The following is a 21777-nucleotide window of genomic DNA, read 5'->3' as shown; positions in this document are numbered from 1 at the left end:
GGTCGGAGTCACACTTTTTTGGTTTTTCTTACTGTCTGCATTTCAGTGCGATGAAAAGCTGTAGTGGCTGTTACTGTGGTTCTCAAAATATAAATTTAAGAATTCACTAGCAGCCCCCTTTGCATCCTTAAAATGTCAGATTTGAAGGATGCTCTGAAATCATTAAAGAATATCAGCCAGCTTTCAGCTAAATCATTGTGTGATTTGGTTTGAAGAGAAAGTCTTTATTATACCTTTTAAGAGCCATCCTAAATGAATCGCAAGCTAACAAATATGTGTGTGTAGTCACTGACCCAAAGCTGTAAACACCTCAAACATGTTAAACACAAAAAAGCAAGATGGCTACTGTTGCCCTAAAGGAGAGGATTTTTCAAACACCAATATCGACCTAGGTGATTTATTTTAGTCTATACATTGTTGAAGTAAGGTTGTCTTTCTCAATTTAACAAAATGACCTTAATCTTCAGTGGTCATTTCTTCTTACTCAACTTCATCTTACTCATAAATTTACTGACGGGCACATCCTGTGATGTCATCAAGATGGCCTTTGCCTTAAAAAAAGAAAAAAAACTATTTGTACCCAGCTAAGTTAAGGGAGATTAAAGTTCACAGTTTTTAGTACAATTCACTCCTATTATTTACTGAAGTTCTAAGGTTTAGCCCCCCTTAATAAAAAAATCTAAGACAATCAAACAAATCATGTCAATGTTTGCTAGCAAAGGGGGATGTGATCATCATCTGTATTATCGGTCCCAACTCCGCAATCATTATTTTTGTTGCTTCAGGTAGAACGTTCCTCTTTCTGTTTTATAATATCTCAAAAAGGTTTAGGGTCTGGGCACGTCTATCTGCAGATTTGAGCTGTGAACAATGTGAGTCATGTGCGCTCACCTGTGAATAAAACAAGGAATCAACACGGCTGTCTACAAGTGCAGTGCAGAGTTTTAAGCTCACATTAGTCTGGAAATGAACCTGACAGTAAAAAAAGAATCAAACGTGGTCGTACACAACTCTATGTAACTCTTCTAACAACTTCCACATTAGATGCGGGTCTCACACTGGAGCTTTTTCTGCCTAAGGCCAGATGATGTTTGGATTTATTCTTCAGTTAGAGTTGTTTCTGGATATGGAAACAAAGTTTGTTTTGTTTTTGTTGTCACTGCTGTCCATTGTAGCATTGTTGAGTTCATTGTGAGACCTTCACGTGCTCACCAGCACACATCCAGTTGTGTGTGGAACAGGGTGTGCTTTTTTTCTTTCTTTTTTTTTATAAATAAACCTCACACACACAGCCCCGACCTGAGGGGTCGAAGTGACGGGCTGCAGGGGGAGACAAAGATGGACGCTCACAGATCTGAGGAGACTTGGAGGAGTGAGGGGAAGAGTGTGAGTCACTAAACAGGGTCTATAGGAAACCATTTTGAGCGTTTTACACTGCACTTATTTTGTGTTTGGAGCTAAATTTCAAATTGAGTAGCTGCTGTTGTAGGAGGAGCAGGAGCTGTTTTGTTATCAGAAGGTGGTCACTGGTAGAAAATTCAGGGTTTGTGTTGATGTAAGCCAGCGGGTCGCTGTGTCGCTGTCACAACAGTAAAGGAGACGTCAACATGAGGGTGAAAAAAGTGTTTCTGGCAGCCATGTTTTGCTGCTGCATCTCAATCTCCAGATTACTGCAGATAAGGTCTGTTGTTTATATTCCAGGCGATTTTTATTGACTTTTTACTGCTAATGTATTCATTCAGGAGAAGAGTGTACATTTTTTTATTACGCAACGTGTCTCATGTCGGAAATTCTTGCTTTTCAGTAAGTGCACTGTCGCCCCCATGGCACATTTTGACATGTTTACAGGTAGATTGTGTCATCAACAAATCTTCTGGCTCCCCTTTTTGAAATTCTCCCATCTCTGTCCTCATGTTAACACCCGTGTTTCTCCTGTTTACAGCAAGAGGTGGAGAACTTCAAGAAGGTCCACCTGATCAGCCGTGAAGAGTTTGACTGCCTCACCCCTGAACCCCCTGTGGACCCTAACCAGGAAGTCCCCCCAGGCCCCCCTCGACCCCAACAAAGTAAGGATACAAAAACACTAAGAGCAGACTTGTTTTTATATAACAGACTTTTTTTTATCAGCTATCTGATTTTTTTTAAAAAAGAAGAAAAAGACAGAATTCTCAGAAATATTACGAGTTCAAAAAATAACAACTATTGTAGTAGACGTATACACTCAGAATGAAGAGGGTTGTTCTGATATTTCTATTCATCAATCAATATTTTCCTGTCTACATTTCATCATACATACCTCCGCTCAGTCCAACACCTTGTGTTATTTCAAAAATGTCTTTTTCAGCGACAGAGCAAAAATGACCTGAAGCACTGTTGAAATGTTTTGGTGCTCGATGTGATTGTCTGAGTTAACCCTTCGAACAAGCATTAGAAGACACGCCATTTTTTTTTAACATTGGTTGTCAAAACAAGAAGTTTAAAATAAAAATCAATCACTGAGTGTTAGTTCTATATCATGACACACTCTCTCTTTTAGTAATCTTGTTAATTTTTAAATTACAGCTGACATCAGATGCATCTTTAAAAAGTAGTTTAAAGATGTTGATTATACTGACGAGCAGCATGCTGCTTCAGCTGTTCTGTTGAAATGGTAATGTTTTAACTGCTCACTTTCATTCATCATCAGCCGAGAGACTTCAGCCTCTGTTTGCACACTTAGAAATATATGATGCTGTTAGAGCACTGACAGCGTTTTTATTTCAGGATCAAAAGTGAAGCGTATCTTTTGAAGTCTCTAGGTTTGAGGAGTCGTAGACATTTTTCTTCTTCTCAGCTAATAACTGCTCTCTCCTCTTCAGTCCCCACAGACGCTCTGGCGAACAAACTCTTCGGTGCCCCCGAGCCGTCATCGATAGCACGCTCGCTCCCGACTACCGTGCCTGACTCGCCCAACTACCGCAGTGCCCGGACGCCCCGCACGCCTCGCACACCTCACCGAAAGGACTCCACCATGACGCCGCGCTTCTACCCGGTGGTGAAGGAAAGTCGGCCTGTAGATGCCAAGGTAAGATTGTCTGCTGTGAGGCCTGAAGCACATTTTGAAGGAAATGTCTCTTTTTGTGATACTATAACTTCTTTTAAGAACGGAATCATTAAAAAAAACACAAAAAACTTGACATGAAGTATCAAACTAATTTTCTTTGTTACCTATCAGACGCCCAGAAAGAGGAAGACCAGACACAGCTCCAATCCCCCCATGGAGTGTCACGTCGGCTGGGTGATGGACTCCAGAGAGCATCGATCCCGCACGGCCTCTGTCAGGTGAGACTCGCTGCTCTGCTCGCCTCCTTCAGAGGAGGACAACACTGCTTTTTGTTGGACAGCTTCACAAGTTTTCTAAATCAAATATTGTAACAGCTAATTTTTTATCTATTAAAAAAATATATATTTCTGTGTGAATGTATCTGTTAGTTCTACAAACAGAAAAACTTTGAATATACTTTTGTGGACTATAAAGCGTCATTTTGACTTTCTAATATTTAATGTTGATTTCTCTCTGTTCCCTCTCAGCTCAAACGCCAGCCCTTCAGAGGGCACTCCTGTCCTTGGAAACATCGGATGCACGCCTCAGTCCCTCCCTAAGTTCCAGCACCCGTCACACGAGCTGCTCAAGGAGAACGGCTTCACGCAACATGTTTACCACAAGTACCGCCGACGCTGCCTAAACGGTACATGCACCATTTCTTAAAATCTTTCTTTTCAAGACTTGTGTCTGTTGAGCTTATTGCTTTCCTGATCTGAGACTGCAGTATCAAACTGTTTTTTAAATAACCCTGTTGTTTTCTTTCAACCAATTACAGAGAGGAAGCGGCTGGGAATCGGCCAATCACAGGAGATGAACACGCTCTTCCGCTTCTGGTCGTTTTTCCTGCGAGATCACTTTAACAGAAAGATGTACGAAGAGTTCAGACAGCTCGTGGTCGAGGACGGGAAAGAAGGATACAGGTAAGAGATGGCAGAGTGTTTGATCAGATCATTTAGTGATGATTATCAGAGGATAAAAATCTATGGCCAATCGATGGGAACATACCTAGTTTTTTTGTATTTAGTTTTAGGCCTAATTATTGTTAGAATATATTAACTGGGGTGTTACAACTTGTACTATGTTCCTCAGAGCTTTATTCTCTGATTTGTCAACGTGTTTTTGTTGCAGGTACGGTCTGGAGTGCCTGTTCAGGTACTACAGCTACGGTCTAGAGAGGAAGTTCAGGCCAGACATCTTTAAGGACTTCCAGGAGGAGACCATGAAAGACTACGAGGCTGGTGAGAAAACAGAAGACCCCACAGATACTTATCTGAGCTGAGAGGAAGCACCTTCATCCTCACCACTTTCTACATGTAACCTCTCTCTCTCTACTCAGGTCAACTTTATGGACTAGAGAAGTTCTGGGCCTACCTCAAATACTCTAAAGCCAAGACTCTGGAGATCGACCCCAAACTGCAGGAGTACCTGAGCAAGTTTAAACGTCTGGAAGATTTCAGAATTGATGTGAGTCACTGAAGTTGGTCAAGGAGTTTTTCACTCCACCGAATGTATTCCAAGCTGTCTTAATAGTTTGGAAAACAAAAAGCAAATGTTTTTCTTATTGTGCTTTGAAATCATCTCATCTCCTCTGTTTTTGTGTGTTTTGTGCTTCCAGCCCCCAATGGAGGAAGGAGGTCGCAGGAGACACTCATCCAGCGGGGACGGTCGCCGCCGGCATCCCTCTCAGAACTCCAGCCGGCCCCACAGCCAGGCCAGCTCCGGCCCCAGCCCTGCCCCCCTCGCAGCCAAGGATGATGCCAAACCCACCAGCCAGAAAGCCCTCGCCCCAGCTGCTGACCCCGCACCAGATGCCAAGACACTAAAGTAACTCAACAAACATGCAGACCAACACGGATTGACTCAACATCATCTGCAAGTCGCTGGCTCTCTCTGCAGCAGGAGGGGGAGGGGGCGTCCCGCTCGTCATCAAAGCATGAAAAATAAATTTTCCCCACAATTTTGATTTAGATGAAGACAAATAATTAAGGTTTTCAATAAGTTTAAATTCTTTTTTCTTTTTGAGAAAAAAATGACCTTTTTGTCTTTATGAGGCAAAGAACGGAGGAGGTGTCAAACACTTTTTTTCTTTTACAAATCATCTCAGTTCACACAGTGGACCATTGAGTAATGATTTCCTCTCCTTTTTATTTTTTTATTTTAAAATTTTCATGTCGACCCCCCTCTCTATCACTTTGGCCCCCTGTTTGATCTTCAGTGTCCTGCTGGCTGAAAGATTTCCGCCTCCTCGCCCAGATCTCAGTTTAATGATTATCATTTTTTCAGCATGTGGTGCGTTTAAAGGCCTGAAAATAGTTTGAAGGACACTGAGCTTCTTAAAGTCTGCCCTGGAGGTCGAGCTGCTCCTGACATCCAACCGGACCAAAGCGGTTTGAACCGAGCGACTGGCATTTCCATCCTCAGAGCCCGCAACGCTCTCAGTTATGGGGCTGAAAATTGAAAATATTTGATTTACTGGACTTTGAGGGGGAGAACAATAAAGAGCCAAATGAAAAAACATATAGGAAAAAAAAGACTCGTACACACCCCTCAGTACGGACACGCTGATTGAAAGTTGCCTTATTTTAATGGTTTTACTGCTTCTAACTTGTGCCGCCACCTTCTTGTCCAGTGTACAGCATTGAGATCACCCATATATCTGCTCTCCATGCCCACCGGGGGCCTCTAAGTGGTGATCTGTCTGCCAAACTGCCCCCCTCCAATTCCCCTCACTCCCTCCGTCACATTTTCTGAACTGTCTTCCAAGTGTCATCAGTCTGTTACAAGTCCTGTAATTCTTCCCTGTTTTTTGCAAGTTGTGGCTTTTTGTGCTGAAACACATAACTTTTTGATGAAGTTTGTCATCTTTCCCCCCCTGGAAAAAAAAGACAAAGCTTAAGTGGGGTTCATTTAGGAAGGGAGAATTCCCCCCCCCCCCCCCCCGATGATCTCCCCTTTGGGTTTCCTGACTTTCTCTCTCCCCTCTGCGCCTCCCTCCTGTCTGAAAGCTGCATCCATCCGTTCATCCATCCTTTCCACATCCATCCATCAGTTGACGACAGTGGAGATCAGTACTGGAATCATCAATCTGGATTACTTGAAGAAGCGTCGTTCTCAATTGTGGGTGCTCTGGGTGGAGACGCCGGCGAGGACCAGACATTTGGCCTTCGACTTCACCGTTAAACTGAAAATGTGTTTGAGGCCCAGGCTGACCCAGCCACCTCTTCCTTTTTCACACACATCAGTAACAGGCACGGACACTGACAGCTGTAGTGGCACGCAGGTACGGATGTAGCAGCATGAGCAAGCTCAACACAAAACACAAATACATTTCATGCCTCTTGGCTGGATTGTTTGTTTCCACTCTTTCCCGTTCAGATGTCCTTCTGTCAACCATGCGGATGATTTCAATCTTGATCATTCTGGTGATATCAGACAGAAGTGATTCCTTTTCCTCCACTGATGTTAATGTGAATTTGACAGATGAAGAGACATGATTACAGCTCCCTGCTACTTGTTTTTGTTTATAGACCAGATTATATATTTGCCTTACATGTGTATGTACTCTAACTTTTTTTTAATGATCTCATGATTATCTTTAAATGCTTTTAATTTCAATTTGCAGTGTTTCTAGCATTGTTGTTGTTGTTACAATGGAGGTCAGGTTTGTGTCAGGCTGTTTGAAAAACCCTCTGTGGATTTCAGAAACAGGGGACACGATTCACAACACAAAAGGGAAAGTCGACATCAGGGCGTCAAAATACCAATCTGTGTTTCACTTTGAAATCACAGCTCAATTTCTCCTTTTTCTGTTTTCAAAGAATGTTTTTTTTTCTAAGATGAGAGCAGCATTTCCAACCAACTCTTGACATCGAGTGAAACTTTAGTTTCATCTAAATCCACCAGGTTTTCTGTTGACACTACAACTGCAAATGCAAGAATGCATAGAAACGACAATTTGGGGTTTAAATTGAACTAAAGTTCACAATATTCTGAAACAAAAGTCTTAATACACATCCGGAGGTCCAGATGAAATGACCCACTACTTTCTGTTGTCATACTTGGATGTTTGTTGCCTCTGAGTGATGAGTTTTACTGTGAAATAGCACAGTCACATGACATGAAGCCTGACAGTTTTTTGAGGTGAAACTGTTTTTTTTCCCCCATTTTCTGTAAAAAAAAAAGTTCAGCCTGTTGGTTGATTTTCCAGCAGAGTGTCCTGTCAGTGTTCTTCAGTTTTTCTCTAAATCCAGAATAGTTGGAAACATGAAAATGCAAAGCAAAGCTGTACTTGTTTTCTGTTATGTTCTGTTGGTTTTATCTTCAGGGAGATTTGGATCATTAACAGAGGCTAACTGATGATGCATCAAACGTGTTTACTGGAGGATTAAAGATGGACAAATAAGAGCTACAAAATATCCAGAAAAGAAAAACTTGTTCATTTCCCAAAAACCAGCGAAGCCTTCGAATGGGTCCGCTGTTGTGTGTGTGTGTGGCTGCAGATACGGCAGGCTGCCTCTAGGGGGCCGTCTTCCTATGACAGTCACATGATCCCTCCCTCTAATGTGATCACAACCTGTCACTGGACGTATGGGGGGTTCAGGTGTTGTGGGAGTTTTCAGCCTTCTCTATCAGCAAAGAATTGCTGCTAGCTGTCCAAACAAACTCTGTGGGGCATCGTCTCCGTTTGTCAGTTTAACACGGACTTGGGCAGCAGGCCGGACACCAGAGTGATGAGTAATGGACGAGGAAATGGAGGGAGGAGCATAAAAAGTCAAGAGGAAGAGAAACGGAGAAAGATCCCTGCTGGGGTTTGTGATGTTGTGTAGAGGAATATGGCTGGTTATGATGTCTAGAGACTGAAAAAAAGGACAAAATTCCATAAAGCCATATGAATAAGATATAACTGTATATGAACCATTACAATAGTTCATTGCATTACAATATCCTAGGCTTGTCATGAGGAAAAAAAGATGAAAATGAGGAAAAAAGGAACAAAAAAATATATAAAATGGAAAAATGTAAAATACTTGAATGAGATCTTGTATTATAACATTTAATATTCATAATATCTGCTTTGTAGGCTGATGTGATTCGCTATTAGTGTTATTTGTAATTTGTAGTAATTATGCTTTTCCTTAATAAAGAAAAAAACCACAAAACGGACAAAAAAACCTCAAACAACGGTGTGTGCGTGATTATTTCTGTTGTGTAAGAGATTTAACTGTGATTTAACTCAAGTACCAATGTATTCAGTTAAAGGATAATGAAGTAGTATACATGTGGCAGTAAGAGACATAAAAAGGTCTCTTATTTGTGTGCAGACATAGAAAATATTAAACTATGCATGTTTATTCTTCAAATGTTTTTATTATTAAACAGTCCAGTCTGAGCATTACATCAATCACAGTAGGACAATTCTTTCTCAACATTCATGTCTTATTATACAACACTCTCAGAGGCCTCCTCTAATATATACTCTCATACATTCACTCATAAGTGCAAGAGTCTCTTCTGAATGAGCAGAGAGTGAACGCATCAGAAGAGTCTGTACTGTTGAGCTTTGGAAGTGCTGTTACTACACATGATGTAAAATACAAAATGTGTAAAAATTATGACAACAAAAAGACTCCACCTACATTAAAGCTTAGAGTAAGAAAAGTGAGAACATGTGATTTAGTGGTTATCAAATTACACATCTGTCGGATCTCGTAGATGATCAACATCTGCATCACCTCTACATCTGCATAAATATGAATTTACCAGGGGACATATATCTGAATGAATCAGCTGTGGCGCTGCTGTTCAGAATTGTCAGAAGCTGTAAAGCATTAATACCTTCTCTCACACAAATCTCCCTACATTTCAGATGCTACAAATGCGCCCCCCCCCAATTCTTTTTACCTTCATTCACCAATTGTTACTACAAACGGAGTCCTTGTGTCTTTCCTGAAATTTGATTTGCCTAAAATCTAAAATTAGAATTCTTGTAATCAAAGACATAAAATCCCTTTTAATACTAACACCTTGTAAATATTTAGAATAACCATCCACAGACTTAATATATCAGGAGTAAATATGTGATGGTCAATTTTGTATTAAATGTAGCTTCCATAAACGCCACACTAACTAAGGCCACACATAATCATAAAGTGTTACTGGAGAATAACCTTCAACTACTGACTGATTGTGTATATGACCATCCATGAATGGGATGATGGGAGGAAACTTGGTTAAAAAGAACCTCAGTGGCAGACACTCTGTGAACATGAAGGCCAAACAAACCAACAACAAAACAACTCCATGAAATCTGAATGTTTCATAAAGTGCAAAAACAAGATGTGGATCTAAAATATTCAAACTCTTTCAGACACTCTCAGTCTGAAACATGGTCTGGATTAAAATATTAAGAGTCATTGATGATTGAACACAAACTGATCCCAGACGTGAGGAGGTGTGGGCCTGTTGTCAAAGGTACTCATTGGCCCTTCTTGGGTGTGTCAGGGACGCTCTCGTTCAGAGGGGTGAGGCTGGTGAGGAGGGTGTGGCGTTCATACTGCTTGGTCTGCCTGAATTTGGTGTCGGTGCCATGAAGCCGATCCAACACGCCAAAGACCCCGAAACACTGATTAAACCTGAGACCGGGACGGCATAATGGTGACAATTATTGACAAACTGGAATTTTAAATCACAATGATAAATTATATCATTTAGAATGAACAGAGGTCACATGGTCCCTTAAAGTAATCAAGACTAGAATCCCATTCATTAAAAGACCAACAACAATCAATCCTAGTATTGTCAAGTATTGTCTGTGAAATGTCTTTTCTCTATTATTTTCTAAATACACATTTGTATTAATCTGCAGCTGAAAAAAGTCTTCCAGCACATTAATTATTTTCTATGTGAGTAACATTTGCCAATGACTACAGACAACTGTGTTGAGAAATGATTGAAAAAAAAAAACTTTAGTTCAAATGAAATGATATACATATGACTTTTAAATTATTTACATTTTAATAAAAGGCTGAAAGCCAGAGATAAATGAAATGTTGTTTTTGGTCTTTTGTGATATCTGTCCAGCCTTATAATTTCCCTTTTGTAGAATATGTTTTCTTGATGATGAGCTCAAACTCATATTAATCAGAATTGTGTTGCAACTAAATATTCAATATTGAATATGTTTCATGTATACAGGAAATGATTTATCACTATAGGCAAGGCCAGTTCATTTGTACAGCACATACAGGATCAAGGCTGTTCAAAGTTCTTCACACAAGACATCAGTTATTTTACCGTGAACAAGAAATAGAGGAGAAAATGTACTGAATTCACACACTAACAAAAACAGGTTTAAATAAACTAACTGATACAATCCTGGGGTTTTAATAATAAAAGACAAGTTCACAAGTTGAATATGAACTCCATTAAATCAAATTAAGAACACATTTTGGTCAAGTGGACAGAGATACACTCACTTTAGGTGGTGGAAGTCATGGAACTCGGGCGAGGGCAGGAAGGGGAGGTGGTATCCACAGTGGGAGATGGTGGTGCTGATAAAAGCCAGACAGTACCACATGGAGGTGGTGGAGAGGTGGGAGCCCAGGATCACTGGACCCAACACCACTGGAAGCATGTTGGAGATCTGACAGCAAAGAGGAAAATTAAAACAGGCTTTCATGGACAAAGGAAAACATGTTGAGGGGTGACAGTAAGAAACAGAGAAGATTAGAAGAGTAATCCTGGTATTATTCAAAGTTTGCACTTTCATTCTTTTTACATTGTTTGGGGTCTTTATGATCTATTCTTGTGAAAGATTTGAGTTGCTTCAGTCAATTGTCCCAGCAAGTGCCCTCATGGCTTCATGAATTTTTTAATGTATTCACAAATGGACTCTGAGAATAAGACAACAAGGTTCAAATGCAGCTGAACATTAAATGTAAGGAAGTGTAAGAGGTTACTCACCACATGCTCCAGAGGATGAGCATAGATGGCGACGATTCCGATGGGAGCGGTCCACTCGTGGTGCTGTTTGTGGAAATGCTTATAGAGGCTGGGACTGTGGAACAGCCTGAGAGCAAAGAAGAAAAGGGTTAAAAGAAAACAGTCACTATCCAGTCATTCATTGATATGTTTTAACCAATTAATGTAAAAACACTGAAAGTCTGCCAGGCTGAATTTAGGCACATAGGTGCATCTACCTTAATGCTAGCATTAGCAAGCTAAAATGCTGAGACTTATCAAGTTCATTTATTTTATTTTAGCATCTTAACATGTTAACGATTAATAGCATGATAATGTGTGCATGCAACCTAATCATGGACACAGAGTCAGGTATTCTCTTTTACTTAGCATTCAAACATTGAGTTTCAAAATAACTTTGGAATGCTGACGACAATTCAAACATTTTAGCAGGTATAAATATTTATCCTTTTGATATGGCACTTTGGATCTTCTAAAAACAACATTTGCTGATTAGCCCTTTCACAAAGTACAGCTGAGGCTCTTTATAATTGATGAATAAACTGTTGAATGTGTAGCATTTCCATACATCCGTACTCTCTCCACTAGATGGCAGTAATGTGTAGATTTTAGTTTCCAATAAGGACTGACGCTGAAGAAGTGCTGTGGTGTCCTTTAAAGAAATGATGCCTAGGACTGACTGAGCAGAATTCTTTCTCGTGAGACATTAAAAAAAAGAAAAAGCAGAGTTGTTTAATTTTACCTGTGTGAATAATAAAACATAATTTCCTCCAACATGGAGAACATGGCCAGCTCCATCAGGGCCCAGTGAAAGGTGGGCAGCTCAGGACCACAGGGGTTTCCTCTCAGCTTCATCAGGTGGTAAACTGCTATCACCATGGGCATCGAGATGAACACCTGGTTGAAGATGACATTCCTCACCGCACGGCTCAGCTTAGCTGGATCCACCTGAGTGATACGGATGGTCTTTATTGAATGTATCAAAGTCATACAGTCATTTGAACAGAGTTCCTCCAGGTGTAGCTTATAGATATAGACTTCCCAGGAATGGTCCAGACATTGTGGTGTTCTACTCCTGGTTCATGTCATCTGAACTTGATTTACACTTATTATAGCTTTCTATATATTTTTAAAATCACATGTCATTAAAAAGAAGAATGCAGACTCGGCTTTATTGTCCAGGTATCTTTACACATTGAAGTTATTTGCCTTTAGTCAACTTTGCTTCATTCACGGAACACTTCTATTCACACTTTTATGAATAAAAAGACTAAATGATGAAATAACTGACTTCACGTAAAGTATCAGTACACTCTGAACATGCTATGAGTGAAGTCCAGACCATCAATAGTTAAAGTACTTAGTGTGAAGAAAATGGTGGCCCTCAGTGTTTAACTACTGTATCTGATTAATATTACAGTTTGTTAATGTGCAGCTTTGTGATGAACTATAACAAAGTTTAAGTTTTCAATCGTTTATTTAGCTTACGTAGCAAAGATAAAATGAACATTAAAGAAGGAATAATCAAAAATTAATTAAACTTATATTAGAGATACATCATTTTCCACATGGACTGTGCCTATGAACAGCACAGCATGTTTTTCAAATATATCTTTTTTTAAGAATTATATTTAATTTTTTGTGCTTTGGATAACTCCCATAATAAGGGTAGAAAGCCTCTATATATTGTTGGTTTCATTTTCTGAAAATGTCTTTTAATTCTTGAAAATAAAACGCTGTTTGAAGAATGGTGAAGGGTTTTGACACGTTTCTCAAATCATTCACATGATTGTTTGTTAAGTCTAAGGCCAGTGGTTCCTTCATTGTCTCGTTGCTCGACAGCAGCATCACACCCTTTCATTTGTTTATGACCAAGAGCACACACAGTTATTCTTGGTCACAAGGCCTGGCTATCTCGTCTCAATGTGACGGACCAACTGGACAAGCAGCAGATTAGATCATCATTGGTGGTATAAAGATTTATTGTGTCTGATATAAGATCATGGGCATAACACAAGGACAATGTTATTTCACTGCTTAAATGTGATAAACCCAGTAAAGGTCATAAACATACCAAACTGTAAACTATGTTTTTAGGATGATCCAGGATATGTGCATTACTGATATCTAGCAATCTAACGCTGACCTGAGATATTTTGATTCCATCCATGAGCATGAACTTCCTGTGCACTGTGTCCTCTTTTAAATAACTTCAAAAGGATCATCAATAACGTGATTGCATATATAGAGGGACCTTCTAACCCTAGTTATCAGTAATGTCAGCGTTTATCTCTCTGCTGTCCATCAACACGAGTTTATCAGACACAGGTAGAGGACTTTGGTCAGACGGACAGGTGGACATGACAGATCAGCCTCTCTGAGCAACATCCTGCATGTGTGAGCCTGTATTCACAATCATACATCAGTAACACGTTCAGCCCTGCAGACACTGCAGCCCCCCCCCCCCCCAAAAAAAAAGTCCCTAGACCGTTGAAAGGTGCATGACCCCTAGCAGGGTCGCTTATCAGGGGTAGATTGTGTACCCAAGAACTAACCGAGTAGATTGGCTCAAAACGCACGTAGTTCTTCAAAAAGACCACAGTTCTGGGGGAAAGTTCCTCCGCTCTAAACTGGGCTTATGTTATAAGTTACAAAGAGATTTGAAGAACAGCAGTGCTTTGGTTTATTAGGGAAGACTGATGTCGACATGAAAATCTTTTTTACAGACGGTTAAGGACTAAAGCACCAAGATTTGTTGCTGAATTAAAGGAATAGATGAAACAATATACAAATAAATAAAAACAAATAGGACAGAAAAGTATTCAAACTGAGCAAATAATGTGGGAAGAATAGAAGGAATAGTAGGATGAAGGAATAATCTATATAAAGAAATCAATAAATTGGGCTACAAACATTAAAATACACCACAGTATCAGCTTGCTTCAGGGTCTGCACCGAGTGCCTGGACCTGGACTATTTATACATATATATATATTTTTTTGGTCTTAAGTTTTCCACTCCTTCTTTATGCAAAAATATTTGCTGATACTAACTTTGGGTTAAGAAAAAAAAAAAAAAAAAGCTTGGCCAAATCACATACCGGGCTGTTCTTGTCCACCTGGATGCGGTATCGAGTGATGAAGGAGGGTTTACCGGTGGTGTCCACCAGCAGAAGCAGACCGTTGGACCCCCAGAATGCCAGAGTGGGGAGCAACATGGTCCCTGTGGAGGATAAACACGACTACTGTCAGAGATTTGATCACTTTGTCTCAAACTTGATACATGATAACAGATTTATATTGCACTTTGTACGACTTGCTGTATGACTTCAATTTCCATTGATACATAAAAATATAATTACTTTGGGAAAAAAAGGCCCAAACTGTTACCTGCACCATCTTGTTATTCTGTCTTATCATATGATTTTGGACTGGCAGCAGATAACAAACTACTTTGATTATCTCATGTTACGATAAACTTTCACATGTCCAAAACAGCAAAAAAAGAAAAAACACGTGATGACATAACAATAACAACGTCATGGCGGCATCATAAAATTGACTAAGTCATCACTGGAGGTAATAAATTGATTTGCAGAAGAGAAAAGCTGCTCTCAATGCTACAAAGACTTTATATTTACTATGATGCAGATACCAGTAAAAATACTCTTCTGAAATTAAAGTCCTGTTTGTGTCTCATGAAAAATGACATTAAATATTTGATTTGTACTACTGAAGAGTTCCTCTAGCTGTGGTGGGCAATTGTTTAAATAAGAAAGAAAAGGAAAGGTTAGAGAGTTCCAGTTAATAAATCTCTACGTGTTACACAATACAAAGTGTGTTTTATACAAAGCAGATCATTCCATCTCTTATCATGTAGTGAACAGGTCATTGGGCTTGATTTAGCCTGAGAAGCACGCTTTGTTATGAACTGTCAGTAACAGTATGTTTGTTGTTTGATGTTCTTCTAAAGAACATTTGACCATTCATGACACAAAACAAACCAGTTTTTATTTCTTACCCAAATAGAACAGAGTAGCGTCGTGACCCTCAAACATCACAAACAGCTTCGTCCACAAGTTCTGCCAGAAATCTCCAGACGCGCCCCAAAATCTCTGAAGATGCCTGGAGGAAAAAATTATTGACTCGTGTCAATCTCACAAAAACATATTCTTACACAGTAACAGCAGATTGTTATCATCTTGTGTATTATTCATTCTGTCCTCTGTTGAAACAAATCAAACAATTATCCACTTTTGCATCAGAGTTCAAAAAAACATTTTTTTCGGCTTTTGTGCTTTATTGGAGAGACAGGACTGTGGATAGAGTCTGAAATTGGGGAAAAGGAAAGTGGGGAATGCCATGCGGGAAAGGAGCAACAGGTCCGATTCGAACCCCGAGTCACCCAATCAGAGAACTACAGCCTCTGTGCATGGGCCAGGTGAACTAAGGCCCCTAAATAGAAATTCTTAAAGAATCATTAAACCTATTACTAACCCTAATAATGCCAAACTAACTTCCTAAAAAACACTGAAGTCACTATCTAGCAAGACCCTCTTCTTACCCCAACCATCAAACTGAACACTCAGCAAATATCCAACTACATCCCGACCAACAGATCGCCCAAAACAAAACAAAATCCCCTGTGACTTGATGACACCCTGGATAAATACCTCAACATGTCATATGCCTATTCTGTGTCATATCATGAAATCTTATGTAATGTCAAACCCACTTCTACAAAGTCTTGTTACCTCATGTGCTGTTAGATTATTGTTTGATCCTATATGCTTTAAATTTGGGGTCAGCATTGACTGACTTAAGTAAAGCACACCAGTTCAAGCCTGACCCAAAAGGAAAATTTGAGCGAATAGAGAATGTGTTCAACCCGTTTACACAGATATAAAGCCACCCTAAAGCAGCTACGTAATGGGCCTATCACTAGGAATGCTTGTTTTATGTTTTTGTATTATGACGTTTGTTTTCACATATCTGAGACTCAGATTCCAAAAAGTAATTTTCATTCAATAGCATATTATTTCAGGCTACTTATTCATGATTCTTTGTTGTTTTTTTTACAGTAGCAATTACAATGATGTGAGACCTGAGTAGAAATAATAGTGGGTGTTGGGTTTTACGACATGTTGACTCACACACATGTGGCTGTAAAACAAGAGCCTTCATGATCTGAATAGACTAGAATTTAACCCTGGTCAGACCATCTGTTCATAACCCTGCTTCACCAGTCTGTTGTTACTGTGTATTGTTGAAATAACCGTTGATACTATCCTATCCCTTGTGTCCTCTAAGGTTCTTTTTATGATGGGCATTTGCTTTGTTGCACCGTTCAACTGTATCTTCTAAGAAAAACCTACCATGTCAGTGAGTTGCCGAAAGCGGCCAAGAATAAGATTCCAGATCCGATGACAACCGCAGTTTTTTTCACAGAGTCCCAAAGCCCTCCAGGGCCCTCCTGTGTGGAAAAAAAAACAACAACTGTGCATAAAGGTCTCTGTTACTGTGAGGATGCTGTGCAATCTCATGATATTTTGCTAAATAAGCATTTCCCACAGAAACATCTCATGGTGTAGAAATTTCCCTGAAACAGCAGAGAGACTGTGAGCGTCTTTTCAAGAGGATGACAGACCTCTGGCTTTTTACGTCTATTTAGTTCTGAATGGCTCCTGTGTTGATCAGAGGCATCCAGCACAATGGGACTGCATTGATATGATCAAGCGTGAAGGGGAGAGAGAGACTGAAGAGTAGAGTACATGAGGCAGCAGGAGAAAAACAGAAAAGCCTCTCAATCTGTTCCTGTGTTTCTTAGGCAATATCCACAATGAAAAAAATATTAGGCTGGAATGTGTTTCAGTGTTGATCAAATAAGAATTCTTAAAAATGGATTTAAAGACAAAAAATGAGTTGTACGGTTGTTTGCAGGCTGGAGGCCTGAACTAATTTGTGAATGTGAATTTGGCTAATATGGACATGTCCAGCATAGTAAACAGAAGATCAGCATGTCCGTGTCAAACATTGGCTTGTTAGAGCTTATTATAAGACGATTTGCTGAGTATTTGCTGTGTCCCAAATGTCCAACATTTTATCAATGGATCCTGGAAATAATCAGCATGTTTATCAGTAACATAAACAATTGTTACTTGCAGCCCTTGTTTTTGACAGGATGACAGGATTTGGTGGTTTACTCACTATATAAGAAACATCAACTACCATACAGCTTGTTCAATAATCGAAGGATATTGGATTAACTTGTCACCTTGACCCATCCCATATCAGAAAAATGACTGTGATTGGCCAGACCAGAATCCAGGCGGATTGAATTCTGTTAGAGCGAGGAGGTGAATGACATTTTACATTAAATCACTTTATTTTTAGCTAGTTTTGTCTTGTTCCAAAGTTAGTATTCTTCTATAATTACTGAATTAATATAATTTGATCTGTAATGATAATCCTATTCAAATCTCAAGCTTGGATATTAAGCTCTAGTGTCATATCTGTCGACACAACAAGGCCTGTTGTTTTAGTGCAGTGTTCCTGTTTGTTGTTCAGACAGGGCTGATACAGTAAACTACAGTCAGATTCAAATCTAATCATACACCTTTGTGATATAAAATGTGTCATCAAGAAAATGTATGTTTCTAGACTGACTTAGAGCTGAATTAGAATCACTTAGATGATCCAGATGTACATTTTTCTAATATCTAATAACACTAAAACATACGGATACCAAAGTCTGTGAAGTCCACTGCATTTAGGGAAAGGCTAAATGTGAGGCAGCCACACTGAGAAAAAACTGGATCAGTTCACTCAGCGGGAATTAAATCCAGGGATTGATGTCACATTCACCAAACCTTCTAAAAATGCCAGATTTTACCCAGGCTGACCCTCTGCAACGCCATGGCAACAGAGGGAACAATGTGGGACAAATGTCACGCTGCTCTCAGGACTCAGTTGTTCATTTAAAAGAAAAAAAAAAACATTTTCACACCATCAAACTATCAGAGCTCACGGGAAAATACACCAACGCATACTTGTATATCCAAACTCATGAGAATTTTTACTCATGTACTTATGTTACTTATTGATAAGCTTGTCTCTTAAAACAGAGAAAATGCTAAAATGTAACCTCAGTCTACTTTACGTTAACTCTGCTCATCAAAATCCTCCTCATCATGCCTGATGCTCACTTGTGTAATCCATAATTGCTATCTCTCCTTTGTTCCCTGCAGGGCGCTATACTGTACGTTTGTGTTAGGATAAAAAAATGTAACCTGTCAGGTCAGACTTGTCCCAGAGAACAACACGGCAATCAGGACACTTGTCACTGAGCGCCAATGCCAAAAAAAAAGAAGTCAGGGTGTGGGTGAGACAAGTCCAATCACAGCAGGTTTATATAACAGGTCCTCTGAGGTTAAAGGGAATCACACACTTTTTAAAGTTAGAGGTTTGATCCATGCAGTTTTTCTGAAGACATCATGTGCCAATCTCTGCTGATAGACTTATTTAAAATGTCATGCCCAAAAAATAAACAAATAGTCCCCCAAAAGATTGTTTGGGCCTTTGATAAAGTGATTTCAAATTCTCCAGAGATACTGAAAATAATTAGAGTGATTTATAAAAAAGGATCCAAGGATCTTAGGTCTGATTGCAGGTCACCAGGAGACATTTAAATAGATATGACAATAACATATATTGTTTATATATATATATATATCAGTTAATAGTATGTGTGTGTGTGTGTGTGTGTGTGTGTGTGTGTGTGTGTGTGTGTGTGTGTGGATAGTCTACCTTGTATTATCTAATCATGAGTAAGGTTGTTCTTACCTGTCTGCTGCTTGTTTTGGCAGCTCCCCTTGGGTCTGTAAATAAAATATAAAAAATAGACTTGGGTAGTGAGACATTTTCAGTTTTATAAAACAAGAATGAATTCATGTGTTGAAAAAGTCCTTGCTTTTGAAGAGTAAAGAACATATTTGAACAAAAGACAAAGACAGATGTTGTGTTATGAGCTTTAGGTGTCTGATATATATCTAACTATATATATATATATAGTTAGATATAGATATAGTTACAGCAATATTTAAATGGATGATGACATCAGAAGATGACAGAGTCATTGTTTGTGTATTTTTAAAGACAGCTAGCCTGGCCCTAGCTGGTTTGCAAAAATAAAAACAGGATCATTAAAAACTTTTTTTGTCCTCATATGCATTAAGATCAAGTTTAAAATATCCCAAAGTGTATGACAATTACTCAAATGTCTCACTTATAAGGCTTACAAAGACACACACACTTTGTAACATTTGATAACAAACCAATAAAACTCTGCCTGAGATTTTCAAAGATGTGAAGTAGCCTAATGAAACAGTCTAAAGTTCCTGCACCTTTGATTCCCACAGTAAAATAATCATCACAGTGCTGTGAAGCCCAGAGCAAAATTTACAGCTGCAGGATTATGTATAATCCTATTGCAATCCTTTGCTTTTCATAGTGAGCACTTTTTCAGTTGAATACTTGGGGATAAAAATCTGACCTACATCGACTGTGTCTCTGACTTTGTAGAGGGTTATGGGAAAGAACACAACAAACAGAATATAGAAGAACACCAAATTGATATTGAAGCCCCCCTGCTCTCAAAAATGTGATTGGCTTATTAGTTGGATATTTTAACTTTGCACTGCAAAATAATGTAATTGAGGCATGTTTAAATTATCCTCTTGAGTGGAGCTCACCTTTAAATGGAGGTTAAGAAATCGTTGTACGAATTGATCTTTCTTTTTTTGCGGGGGGAATGAATGGATAGATGGATGGGCGGATAACCCATATCAGACAGACATAGCATAAAGAAGAGTATTTTTAAAGGTCATGCTGTAAATTCTCTCACATCATAAAAAGAGGAAATTAACAAACAAACAAAAATCTTGATCAGTAAAGTAAAGTAAAATACACCGATTTTAATGTTTTCATACGATTTTTTTTAAATTGTTACATAGGCCTAGATTTTCTTTAGGCTAAATGTTTTTAGACTTGGTATGACCAACACTAGTTATCTCAGTCAATGCGTTATAAGATATGTATATATATATATAATAACGTTTCAGACTCAAAGTGAATTAAATTATTGTCGTTTTTGTTGATGAAATACAGCCTAATTAAATTCTCTGTCAATCAATGCATAGTGAAAGCAATCATTTGGGCAGTCACATTAATGTTCCACGTGTTAATATAGAAATATTATATGAAAATCATTAAGAAGTTACTTTTTCTGAAGGTAAACAAAGCATTGAGCAACTATTCTTCCCTCCAGTGAAAATATCACCTGCACAAATATCCACTGCTTTGTTTTTAGGTCGTTGGTTCAGTCATTCCGAAATATGTCAAACAACATATTTATTATTATCAGAAACTGACTATTATTGGATAAATCACGGACTTACCGCTGACTCTGGTCTCGACCGTCATCTCTTCTCACGGTTTTCTTTGCTCTGTCGGCGCTGCTGACTTTTGGACAGACACGCACATGAACTGGCCCGAGTATTTACAACAGTGAACGACTTCTGATTGGATGATTCGTCGTCAGCTGACCATAGACTGTAAATATTAAACCGACTCAAGCCGTATCCGGAAGTAGCGGTTGCTGGGCTCTGATGTGAGGATGTTGTTTTTCCTCTCCAGTCCACATGTATCCAGGTGAAGGTTGAAACTCAGCGAGGGTGGTCGCTGCGGTGGTTTTACAAGACTTGATAGAGGGGGTAAAGAACATCTGGGTAATAAATGAGCTTAGAATACTTTGGACCCTCCACTATTGAAGAATATAAATACTGATTTTGAGGGTTTAATTAGGCCTCTATAGGAAAGGAACATTTATTTTAAACAAAGTAAAGTCAACTTTAGGTTGTTAGCAGGTTGTTCCAAGAAAAAATCGCAAGAATGAAAATACTTTTTTTTGTTTAATTTGCACTTTTTAAATTTCATTTGTAGCTTTGAACTCTTGGTTACTGTGCTGTTTTCTACCTCCTGTCATCCTTATTATTCACACTTAAGAGTGTTCCAACCATATAGCCAAAGGTTACAATCAGTCAAACTAGGAAAACTGTATTTTTTCAACCCTTAAGGGTTATTTTGGAAAAAATATTCATAAAAATTTCATGAACAAATCAAAACCAACAATGGCTTCTGACCCCAGCCTGTCCGTGTCACATGGTGCCAAAACAGCAGGGCAGTGCAATTTTTAGTAAACATTACTCTGAAAGGAGTCAATAATGTGTTGGTCAGCTTAACTGAAAACATGATGAAATAAATCTAAATGCACTCTGTTAAAGCTACCAAACAAAAATAAATAGGCCATAACATAAAGTAAACCAGAAACCCACCGGGAATTTAAAAATAAAATAATAATTCATCAGCCTATATTATATTCATAATTTAAATGTATCTGGACAGCACCGGTTGAGAGGCAACGACTCTACCAACTGAGGTCGAGGGTTCAATCCCCAGCTGGGCAACATGTCCGGTGTGTCCTTGGGCAAGACACTTAACCCCCGATTGCTCCCACTGCTTCAGTGGTGGTGTATGAATGGGATTAGTTACTTCTGATGGATGATACTACATAGCGATCACTACCATCAGTGTGTGAAAGGGTGTGAATGGGTGGGTGTGACCTGCGGTGTAAAAGCACTTTGAGTAGTCGGAAGA

General features: G+C 39.1%; 2 protein-coding genes across 5 annotated transcripts in view; one reads left to right on the top strand and one right to left on the bottom strand.

The window, feature by feature from the left end:
- larp1 (La ribonucleoprotein 1, translational regulator) overlaps nucleotides 1–8266 on the top strand; it is a 50872-nt gene extending 42606 nt beyond the window's left edge. For all 4 annotated transcript variants that reach the window (XM_061055438.1, XM_061055435.1, XM_061055434.1 and 1 more), the window contains 8 exons: nucleotides 1943–2066; nucleotides 2859–3064; nucleotides 3215–3321; nucleotides 3571–3728; nucleotides 3861–4005; nucleotides 4214–4323; nucleotides 4422–4549; nucleotides 4701–8266. In XM_061055438.1, coding sequence (XP_060911421.1) covers nucleotides 1943–2066; nucleotides 2859–3064; nucleotides 3215–3321; nucleotides 3571–3728; nucleotides 3861–4005; nucleotides 4214–4323; nucleotides 4422–4549; nucleotides 4701–4913 — 1191 coding nt within the window. In that variant the 3' untranslated portion in view covers nucleotides 4914–8266. The remainder of the gene's footprint in view (nucleotides 1–1942; nucleotides 2067–2858; nucleotides 3065–3214; nucleotides 3322–3570; nucleotides 3729–3860; nucleotides 4006–4213; nucleotides 4324–4421; nucleotides 4550–4700) is intronic.
- Nucleotides 8267–8432: 166 nt separating this feature from the next.
- Nucleotides 8433–20651, bottom strand: faxdc2 (fatty acid hydroxylase domain containing 2). The gene is made up of 9 exons (XM_061055439.1): nucleotides 20520–20651; nucleotides 18907–18941; nucleotides 16440–16537; nucleotides 15086–15189; nucleotides 14166–14287; nucleotides 11808–12013; nucleotides 11048–11153; nucleotides 10561–10727; nucleotides 8433–9717 (listed from the first exon to the last, which is right to left on the bottom strand). Exons 1-9 carry the CDS (start codon nucleotides 20542–20544, stop codon nucleotides 9561–9563), a joined length of 1020 nt encoding a protein of 339 aa, XP_060911422.1. The 5' UTR covers nucleotides 20545–20651; the 3' UTR covers nucleotides 8433–9560.
- Between the last annotated feature and the right edge of the window lie 1126 nt (nucleotides 20652–21777).

This window comes from Labrus mixtus, chromosome 14, assembly GCF_963584025.1.
Source record: "Labrus mixtus chromosome 14, fLabMix1.1, whole genome shotgun sequence".
NCBI lineage: Eukaryota > Metazoa > Chordata > Actinopteri > Labriformes > Labridae > Labrus > Labrus mixtus.
Note: the sequence above shows the minus strand (reverse complement) of the source record. Positions and strands in the feature narration are given on the sequence as shown.

Excerpts from the sequence above, each read along its gene's own strand:
- faxdc2 (XM_061055439.1), bottom strand. The coding sequence starts at position 20,544 with ATGACGGTCGAGACCAGAGTCAGCG. Across the intron at positions 14,288-15,085 it reads CGCTACTCTGTTCTATTTGG|GGACCATGTTGCTCCCCACT; the intron begins GTAAGAAATAAA and ends TATCCTCCACAG. Across the intron at positions 9,718-10,560 it reads CATGACTTCCACCACCTAAA|GTTTAATCAGTGTTTCGGGG; the intron begins GTGAGTGTATCT and ends TCCCGGTCTCAG.